The 10,812-nt window shown below is 33.3% G+C and overlaps 1 protein-coding gene across 1 annotated transcript; it reads right to left on the bottom strand.

Annotated features, from left to right (window-relative positions):
* Positions 1-4,554: 4,554 nt before the first annotated feature.
* LOC105620797 lies at positions 4,555-10,035 on the bottom strand. Its single transcript, XM_012202284.1, has 3 exons — positions 9,871-10,035; positions 9,178-9,437; positions 4,555-4,654 (listed from the first exon to the last, which is right to left on the bottom strand). Exons 1-3 carry the CDS (start codon positions 10,033-10,035, stop codon positions 4,555-4,557), a joined length of 525 nt encoding a protein of 174 aa, XP_012057674.1.
* Positions 10,036-10,812: the final 777 nt, after the last annotated feature.

The raw sequence follows: 10,812 nt of genomic DNA on the forward strand, positions 1-10,812 counted from the left end.
ATCGATGTCGATTCCATTATCATTTCTCACTGGGTGTAATAACATGTAAAATAACATGTAAAAACAATAGGTCTGTTCCGAGTAAAGCGCATCATTGTTCTTGTTGTTCACCAATAATAAAAAAGAATATAACGATACATCATGAGCTTCATGCAGAGTGCATCCAATGTATCTTCATTATTTTTTTCGAAAAAAATTCCAAAAAATCACCTTTTTTCAAGCCACAAGGTAGAATGGATCTTTAATATATTATCGTTCTTGATCCTGGTGCGGCGATAACTGCACATTCATATATGTATTTCCCTGTTGTACTTTACTCTACAAAATCGCGGTACATTTCGGTTCCTACGGCAGCAAAATGATATATCCCAGCGAGAACAGAGTGGTGATTTCGTTTGCAGATTTCCTTGCAGAAAGTTGGGTTTCCTCCTAGTTTTTCTTAAACGATGATCGAAAATATACGCGACGAATTTAAGAGTAATTTTAAAATACAATTAAACGCATCTTTCTGCCGTGACTAAAATTTTTCTGCAAATAGAATTTATTATTAATACGTTAAACGCGATGTCGATCTCTGGGGACCGATGTTGAACTTTCCGTTTAAATAGCGTTGATTTATAAAGATGTGGTAGCAATCAATATCTTTATCTTTATCTTTTTATGGACTTACGGTTACAATTAAAACTTTTACATGCAATGATCTCTAGATAATTCTGTGAATCACCTTCTTACCGCTCATCTCTTGTTTACATTTCTTAAACTTAAACTTACATTGGTTGAGCATTTCTCCTCGCTTAAACGGAAATTAAAACAAAATTAGCTGTGTTTAACGTATTAATATTAAATTAATATTAAATTAATAAAAAATTTACAATAACTTCTAGTCTCTGAAATTAAAGTAAACATTCAATAGGAATCTTAGGGTGCATTCATATCTTGACGGAAAAGCAGCAGCCAATCAGAATTCGCGCTGATAGTTTACAATTTCGGTTTTACTACTTACTATCAGCACGAGTTCTGATCAGCCACTACTTTTCCATCAAGGTGTAAACGCGTTTTTACGGCAAATGCGAATCTTGTTTAGAACGACAAACATGGATAATTCTTATTCATAATCGTTATTTTTCTCTTTGTGTGCAGTCACTATATAGAATGACAATAAAAATATATCTCTACTCGCGTAACTCATATGAGTCGGTATGTACGGTAGATATGTTTTCTCCTCGAAACTGCATTCATCCGCTCATTTGAAATAAATATTCTTACGTAAAAAGAACTTGAGACTATCGCAATAATAAAAATTCAATCAATATTTTATTGTAAATTCTGCAGACGTACCATTAATATATATTGTTGTGTGTCAATTTATCAATTCTATATTAAACAATGAATTTGATAAGATTGTGTTTAATCTGTAAACACATATGTTAAAATTCTGTATTTTTTATAATAACCTTATGAAATATTTGCAGACAATTTATAAATCTAAACGATATTCTTTTTATAATATACAAAGTAAATAAATGCGATCATTTATTATTAGCCTCCTATAATGTTTTGATATTTATGATTTTATATTTCTATGTTAAGTGCCATTTCTGTCTGCGTGCTTTCTCTTTCGCGGCCCTCACGGAATAGAAGTTTCTTGCCCTCAAGCTAGAAATTTTGTCAAAGGTGAATTCATGATGGAAATATTATTTCCACCATAAATGAATCGATAAAGAATCAATAAATTGCAGTGAGGACAAATGTCAAAAGAACTTCGCCTATTTTTGTAAGGGTTTTGGGCTATCCGCGTCCAGTCATCAATCATATATCATTTTGTAGATAATAATAGTAACATTTAAGAAAAAGTAAGGTTAGGTCCTTAAATCCCCGCCGAAAAGTTCTGACTTTCTAATGATTTTATTCGATCGATGGCTTATCATTCGAACTGTCCAACACTACAAATTTGTCATTGCTATGCTCAGAAGATATCCGTATTGTCATTGGGAAGATATTTAGCGTATCCTAGGTACCAAATAATCAAGATAATATGAACAAAGCAATCTACAATACGAGTACTTTCTTCTTATACATCTTCTTTAGTAATATTCTTTAATAGTATCTTTTCTTCACTATTTTGTTACAGTTATAGACATAGTTGTCATGTTTTATTAACATGCCTGGACTGTGTTCGAACTTTAAAAAATTTTAGATTAACAATATATATATTATATATATCAATATTATAATTAGCGAGATTATTAGCTCCTATATCATGGCTTGGACGCAAAAAAAAACTTTAGAAGATAATAATAAAAATAAGAATTCTAGAAGTGACATTCAATTGTAGAGTAAAGAATTTTAGATGATTGAAGGCATGAAAGCATAGATAATAAAATGAAAACCAGAATGAATGATATAGAGTGAACAATACAGAACTACTTTCGGCGAAAATTTGAGAAGTTAAACTTTTTCTTGAATACTGCCATTATTATCTACAAAATTATATATGATGATTAATGACCGAACGTGAATGGCCTAAAATTCTTTCTTATTTTCCTAACAAGATTTGACATCTGATATCTATCCTTTGAGCATCTGATGACACATAAAAAGTGAAAATCAATATTTTCGAGTATTTTCGCAACCTCCTTGATTTCGTTTTGAGAATTTATAAATCAAGCTCCCATATCCCAGATGAGCAATTAGAAACTCAGAAGTTTAGAAGATGAGAGTTATAATTACTTTTGATACACAAATTTTTGTCGGAAACTTTGAAACTCAATGGGTTAGACGCGCACACATACATATAATGCATATGTCCGCTTTATTGATATTTTCTACTTTTTGCACATCATTCTGTATAAGGATACGAGCATAAAGAAAGCAGATTTTCTGTTTTCTGAATCGGACACGATTCGGCATTTAAGGTGGACACAATAAATGCTTATTAAAGCAGGAAACCTGTCACTTTTTGAATCGATATCTTATAATTAATTAATTGTGTCTCTGACAAATTACTATTCTTTTCTATTATTTATAAGCTTAATTTAACATAATTAATAATTTAATATTGAATTTAAATATTAAATCACATAATACGTCATAAAAGTTTAAAATTCTTTGCTTACTATTTTCCAATATTTTTAAAGAATTTATCTATTGGATTTTTATGTTATTTATCCCAATGGGAAATCTTATAAAATTAAATTATCATTGTCCATTTTAGTGTTTGAAGATTTTATCGGCATTTATATACAATCGAGAAAACTAAAAATTCGTTCTGATTAATTCACTCGCGCCGGTATATGCAGATAAGTCTAAACCTGCTTTTATTATGTGCGGTCTCATAAGATAACACGTATATATTCTTGATGTCAATCGGCACCGATTAACGTTGATTATACAGAAAGCAAAAGACCTGTTTCTTCTGTACTCTAAGTATATATCGACCTCGATATTTCATTACTCCCATCGTTACTCATTCATTCCTAACTTATTATGTCGTTTTATCTTTCGTCTGAACAAACGATCTTAACATTATGTCAACATAAGGCTACACACATCGCGCAAATCTCTTTAAAACGTTTGTGACAAGCACATTCTTAAATATTTAATGAATTAATTAACCGCGAGATATTGTGAGAACATCTATACGCGTGATATCGTTTGTTGTTTTTAGCGCCCTACTAAACAAATCGTGAAAATTTCCAAATTCTATCGTAAGTATGTATGGAAATTCACGACAAAGTTAATCGCTATCATACCTCATTTACTCGTAAATTGAACACAATTTAGTCTTTGAAGAAATAACACCCATTACAACTTTAGTAAGAAATCGTATTTTGAAGACATTAAGGTACAGGTTTTCCTGCAGTGAAAATATTATAAAATTTCAGCAATATTTAAATTGAAGCAAAGCTACAATGATATTTATCACACAAATATTCATAATAATAATCGTGTTTTAGATAATCAAAAGCGTGTGATTCGAAAGAGACTAATTTTCTTCAAAAACTTTCGCAATCAAATAAAAAATACAAGTATAAACGATTGTGGCCATACATAAAATAAAAAACATAAGTTTTTCAAAAACGCTTATCAGATTTCGAATTTGTACATATATTTGGAAACCATTTCGCACGGCTGATTCATCTCGATGGCAGAATGAATCGACGAAACTTCTCTGATCGTTACCAGAATATTTTGGGAAACGATAAAATTTATGTGCCATGCATCGGCTATCTTCTCGCTCATGTTGGCGAGTAAGTAAAATATACCGAAATATATCGAAAATTCCGCGTCTCGTTTGCGGGTTTCACAACTGCGCGGTGCACGCGTTAGAAAAAATACGTATGGAGGGTCCTTATGGTCCTATGCTAACAACGGCGGCGGTATGAATGCACATCAATTAAACCAAACTATACTCGCGCGTATTGTAATGATGTGTGATAAAATGGAGGAGCTTGATCCTGGCAACACAACGGACGATAGTGACGTAGTGGTGTTCGAGCACGGCGAAAATGATGACAACGCGGAAGGTGATACCCTCCTCGAAGCAATTAGTACCTAGGTGTTGTGATCCTGCTGCATCTTGTTCTCCATATTATTGGACACCGGCCGGCTCACGAGGTCCTCGAGTTCATCGGGCGTCAGGACCGTGAAGTCCCTGCCGATACAATGAAATCACGATGGTGAATCACATCGCAGGGAATCACATTTCTAGCACATGAATAAGGAAGCATGATCACCCTTGCGAAACAAAACTTCGAAATAGACTTTTAAAAAATGTTTTGCAATAAGAAACATTAATGACGCAGTAAATCATTCCATCTTTGTTTAATATTATCAAACAATAAGAATGAAATGATTCATTCATTCTGTGTTACATTGTGTCAATTATGGCATAATTTACATCGTCACCAATGAGATATTAAAAATGGTCGATCTTGGACAAATTTTCAATTATCAATCAAATTATCTATGGAGCCCGAGAATAAAAAACGATGATATTATCGACAATTAATAAAAATTTGCGATTAACATAAATATTTTGATTGTACATTAGATTCGTGATGTTTTATTATATAAATGCTGTATAAATAAGTACGCATAATTTTAATGCTATAATATTTTATATATTGTCGAAAAATTACAATTTTTCTCTCCAGTTGTCATCTTTATTAATAATCAAACTTGGATGATAACATTAAAATCAGTTTTAAATAAAAATCAAGTATTATTAAGTTTTAAACATATATAAATGTTATGAAACTAACAAATCATGAAATTAATACAGTATTATCAGTTTCTTACTCTTAAGCCCATTCTACAATGCAGTAGTAAGATTGTCATAAGAAGGAGGTGTAAAGCATTAAGACCGAGAGTAAGCGAAATGGGTTATTCTCATTTCGTACGCCTTATTACTTTACTGCCAATCAAAGCTTATTATGAGATAAGGCGCAAAAAAGGCGCGATAAGGTGCGCAAAAACTTGCTTCTTACTGCTTATTATATTGTAGAACGGCTTTATGCCCGGTTGCACCAATGTTATTTTGACTTTAAACGAAATTTAAAACCATAGTGGAAGGGATAACATGATGTGTGCAGTTGGACAGTGTCTCTTTCTAAATCTCTCTCCGTCTACGGACTGTTCATAATGCAGAAGGTTACTGTGAAAAAAACATGGGGCGATATTCATAATCCGTTTTTATTTTAAAACCATCTTAAATAATGTCTTAAGATGATAATATAGTCTTCGAATTGATTTATGACATCTTAAGATGTCTTAAATGTAAGAATCGACTGTGAATACCGGTCTGTTTTCCGTCAATGAAATTAATACTGAATCTTTCCTTGCATAAGGAATTTCACGATGCAAAACAGGCTGGTATCCATAGTCGATTCTTATATTTAAGACTGTCTTAAATACAGTCTTAAGATGTCATAAGTCAATCCGAGGACCATATTAGCATCTTAAGACATTATTTAAAATGGTTTTAAAATAAAAACGGACTATGAATATTTCATAATTGGTAGTCCTTCCGCTATTGACGATGAACAGCAAAAGTAAGCGTGGTTTGGCCGAACTGCACCATGTAATTCTTCCACCATGCTTAAAACTCTATCTGTTTATATTTTGTTTTAAGCCAAAAAAGAGACAGACAGAGAGTAAGTCTCACTTAAAATCGAAGTAACGTTGGTACAATCGGGCTTTAATCACTTCAATTTTAATAGTCACACGAACTTCTATAAGAACTGATCGTTTTTAATATGCGTGCACTTGGTAAAAGTATTAATTAGTAACAGTCTATTAAATTATGTTAATTTCGCGATATATATTAGGTGTACAACTTTGCTTCCGCCGTTTTTTTCCGAAATTCGAGGCTTTATTGTAAAAAACTGGTTATGATTCAAAGTATTGTCCATCGCTGGCCACTACTTTCTCCCATCTTTCGGGTAGCGTACGAATCCCGCGTCGAAAAAACTGGTCATCTTTTGAGGCTATCCACGAATCGATCCAATTTTTTACTTCTTCATAAGACCGGAAGTGCTGGTCAGCCAGGCCGTGTGCCATTGATCGAAACAAGTGATAGTCAGAGAGCAACGTCTGGAGAATACGGCGGGTGGGGTAGGATTTCCCATTTCAACGTTTCCAAGTATGTCTTGACCACTTTCGCAACATGGGGTCGAGCATTGTCATGCTGCAAAATCACTTTATCGTGTCTCTCGTTGTATTGCGGCCGTTTATCTTTCAATGCTCGGCTCAAACGCATTAATTGCGTTCGATACCGATCGCCTGTGATTGTTTCAATCGGTTTTAACAGTTCATAATACACTACGCCGAGCTGGTCCCACCAAATACAGAGCATGACCTTGGAGCCATGAATATTCGGTTTGGCCGTCGACGTGGAAGCAAGGCCGGGAACTCCCCATGATTTTCTGCGCTTGGGATTATCGTAATGAACCCATTTTTCGTCCCCAGTCACAATGCGATGCAGAAATCCCTTCCGTCTTTGCCTTTCAAGCAGCTGTTCACAAGCAAACAAACGCCGTTCAACATTTCTCGGCTTCAATTCGTACGGCACCCAATTTCCTTGCTTCTAAATCATTCCCATGGCTTTGAGGCGTTTTGAAATGGCTTGTTGAGTCACTCCCAATGATCGTGCCAATTCTTCTTGATTTTGACACGAATCTTGCTCAAGTAATGCCTCCAATTCTGCATCTTCGAAAACCTTCTCTCTTCCACCGCTATGCCGGTCTTCGACGTCAAAATCACCGAAGCGTTGAAACCACTCACGACACGTTCTTTCACTAATAGCGGCCTCACCATAAGTATTCGAGAGCATTCGATGAGCCTCAGCCGCAGATTTCTTCATATTGAAGCAAAAAATTAAAACCTCCCTCAAATGAGAATTTGGCTCGTAAACTGACATTTTCAATCGAGAATAACTTTATGATGCAGACACAAATCGACTAATGTTTCTATGGGGTTATGTTGACAGATGCCCAAGTTTATTGTATGACGTCTATGATCTATTTATTTCGACTATCACTTACCGCTAAAGCCATCTATAGGAAAACGGCGGAAGCAAAGTTGTACACCTAATATAAACATATATATGATATGCGTATTTAATTAATATTTTGATGCCAATTGATAATATGCCAATTTAATACATCATTGTTCAAATACATTGCTGAAATTAAAATATTTAATTAATAATTAATAATTTATTTAATAGGAATTAAGTTACTGTAGTTAATAGTATACGCATATCAAATGCTCGGTATAAAAGGGATCTGTGTCTTTTGCTGGAAAACGTCCAAAGATAGCTACATTTTTTCTGAAACTGACTTGATTTTCGCGACGATCTGCGATTGATCTCAAAATTTCAAAATATGATAATCACATAACATTTCACATTAATACTTAATATTTTTTATATTTTAATAGATAATTCTCAATTTTTTTTCTTTTTTTTATTCCTCAGTCAAGCAGCGAAATGGAATTCTCTAATGGTAAAAGGCATAGTTGAATAGCATAGATCTACAAGGGTGTTATAAAGAAGCACAGCAGTGACTTCCTATGTAATTTTTGTCGCTGATCCAAATAATAAAGCTACTGATCTGGGTAAGTTAGGTTTGATTAGGCAGGAGTTATTTTTGATTCACTATTTTAAATTTTGTAATTCTGACATTAATAACCTATGAATATATATAATCAATTTTCAAAATATTTACTTTATAATTTATTGAGTTGTCAATTTTTTATCATTTTGGCAGTGCATAGTCTCATCATCGAAAAGTTTCCATCTCCAAATCCTCGCTAATGGTCAAAAAAAAAATCGTACAGAAATAAAAAAAAATCGCAATTTCAAGATAAAAATAGCGTTTTAGGATGTCGCTGAGAGAATGTAAACATTCATAAAAACATAATTTGATCAGTCATAACAACGCCTTAAAAATAGGAAAATTCGCTAAAAATAGAAAATTTAGCCCATATTATCCCATTTATCTCAAAAATCTGATATGGTAGACGATCTGACATGGTTTTCGTTGACGAATTCGGATTTAACGACCAAAATTCATTATTCTAGTCATTATTCTAATTTTTGTATCTTTTAGGACCCTTATAATTTTGTAGGCTTGTGTGTAATTTTTAAACTTTGATCGAGAAATTTTATAGATAATTAATTATCTACTTATATTCACAGATTATTGCCGGATTACTACTTAACTTTTGATGTAATATTTTACAGAGTTCTATTTTACAATTGTGTTTTTAAAAAATTTGTTATTTCTTTATTCTCATGATTATCTATGATTCATAATAGTTTTTAAATAATCTATAACTTTTTTTTTTAATTCATAGCCGATTGATCTTCATACATTTATAAAATAAAATTTGATATTGTGTGCGTGCATGCGGATGAATGGGTGAGTGAGTGAATGTGGGTGTATTCGTTTTTTAAACCTAGTTACAAATTAAACCTTGTTACAAATAAAGCTTTGAAATACTTTTTCTACATTTTCGATGTACCTAATGCAGGTAGTGATGCTTGAAGACTATGAATTGAGAGTTTTTCTGTTTGAGACTAAAGATCAATATCTTTTTAAGAAAAGAAAAAGGAACGGAAAAGATTTGTATATTTTCGCGAAATAAAAAGTCAAAGAACAATGACCACTTTACCTATGCTGGGCCAGCAACATGTCTATACTGGTGACGCTGCGCTGATGAGTATTTTCCTTTTGAACCACGTTCTGCCTTTTGATACAAATCGCTCGTAACGGTGCGAGGAATGCTCCTATTACTAAAAGACTGCTTCCTGTGGCGATCAAAGCTGCTGAGTTCTGAGCAGCTTCTGCACCTGGTGCGAGTTGTACCAAACCGACGACTAGCACTACTGCTCCCATCAGCAACGAGCCGACGACGACATACAGCGAATTGACCTAAAATAATATCAGGTGGTTTCCAATTATAAAATCTCTAGATATTTTTGTGCACACGCCGACACAAGTTGCATTCTAATTGCCGTAATCATCGACACAACTCGAGAGCTACTAATTGACTATACACAGCTTGTGTTTTATAGTGATAATATTACTACTAATCGCAACTATAAATGAGATTGGAAGATGTTGAGTGATCGATACTTTTTTCTTTTTCATTCAATAAGATGAAAGCTACAAGCTACAATTTAGACAATGTAATTCTATCCGAATTGGACCGAAACTGCACAACGTAGGTATACATATTCTATTCCAATGCTACACTTTGCATTCCTGTATATGTTTATGTTAAGAAGTATTCAACGTCTACCGTTCAATGCGTTCCCCCTAACGAACAATATCTAGGAATGGCAAAATGAGACAAAGTTCTTACCTGTCCGCAGAAATAATATTCCGGAGGTTCCTTATCTATCGTTAGTACTGCCTCGCTTTCCGCCAATGGGCTACCCGGCTGACTATTTCCTATTCGCGAACTTTTTTCCTGGTAATAAGTTTTATGAAAGACCTTCACCGAAGGTACTGGTAGCGCCGTGATCATTCTGAAATGAGATTATGCGAAAACATGAGAAATTGCAGAAACGAGCAATACAACAATCTTAGAGTAGGATTGGATATTATGAGCATTGCAGGTAATATGAGTACCCTTTATATATTTGCAATAGTTGATAATAGTAGTGCCAACTGTAATAAAAAGATGCATCTGTCTTCGCGACATTCCAGTATGCTGCGAAGTTTGAACTAAATTTATGTACTTCAGATATTTATCACATTAAATAAATGGGTATGTTATATTTTCATTTCTTACGTTTTGTTCCATTCATAAGAAAATATACATTGAGATATTTTGTTTTCCGTATCAATATTTGTAAAATAAATATTGAGCTATTCTAATCTCACAAACCATTATTGATTTATTAGATAAGAAGTTTTTCGAATAAGTTTCTTATCGTACTAAAAAAGAAGTCTGGCTAAGAATCAACACACTATAGCACACAATCAATGTACATTTCTTTAGAAATATATTATAAAGGCAGTATAATAATAAAACAGGCAATAAAGCACTAAACACAATGCAGACAACAACAGTAGCGATAGAAATAACAATAACAATAGCGATAGAAATAGAGGAATTTACAATGATATTCGGGAATGTGCGTCATCAAAATCCGAATGAATCGAACAATTTCTTTAAACAAAATGTTTTTAATAAAAAATTAAATATTAGGAGTACAAATTAGTTCGGTCCGTTTCCCTAAAAATGGCTCCAGCTGTTGTGAATGGTTCATAGTGACAGCTGATTTTAGCGGTTTCAGAG

Source organism: Atta cephalotes, assembly GCF_000143395.1.
Source record: "Atta cephalotes unplaced genomic scaffold scaffold00029, whole genome shotgun sequence".
NCBI lineage: Eukaryota > Metazoa > Arthropoda > Insecta > Hymenoptera > Formicidae > Atta > Atta cephalotes.

What these genes read in the sequence shown, in the direction of transcription:
- LOC105620797 (XM_012202284.1), bottom strand. Translation starts at nt 10,035, where the DNA reads ATGATCACGGCGCTACCAGTACCTTCGGTGAAGGTCTTTCATAAAACT. An exon ending in AATATTATTTCTGCGGACAG is followed by an intron (nt 9,438 to 9,870) that starts GTAAGAACTTTG and finishes ATATTATTTTAG; the next exon opens with GTCAATTCGCTGTATGTCGT. An exon ending in ATGTTGCTGGCCCAGCATAG is followed by an intron (nt 4,655 to 9,177) that starts GTAAAGTGGTCA and finishes TTGTATCGGCAG; the next exon opens with GGACTTCACGGTCCTGACGC.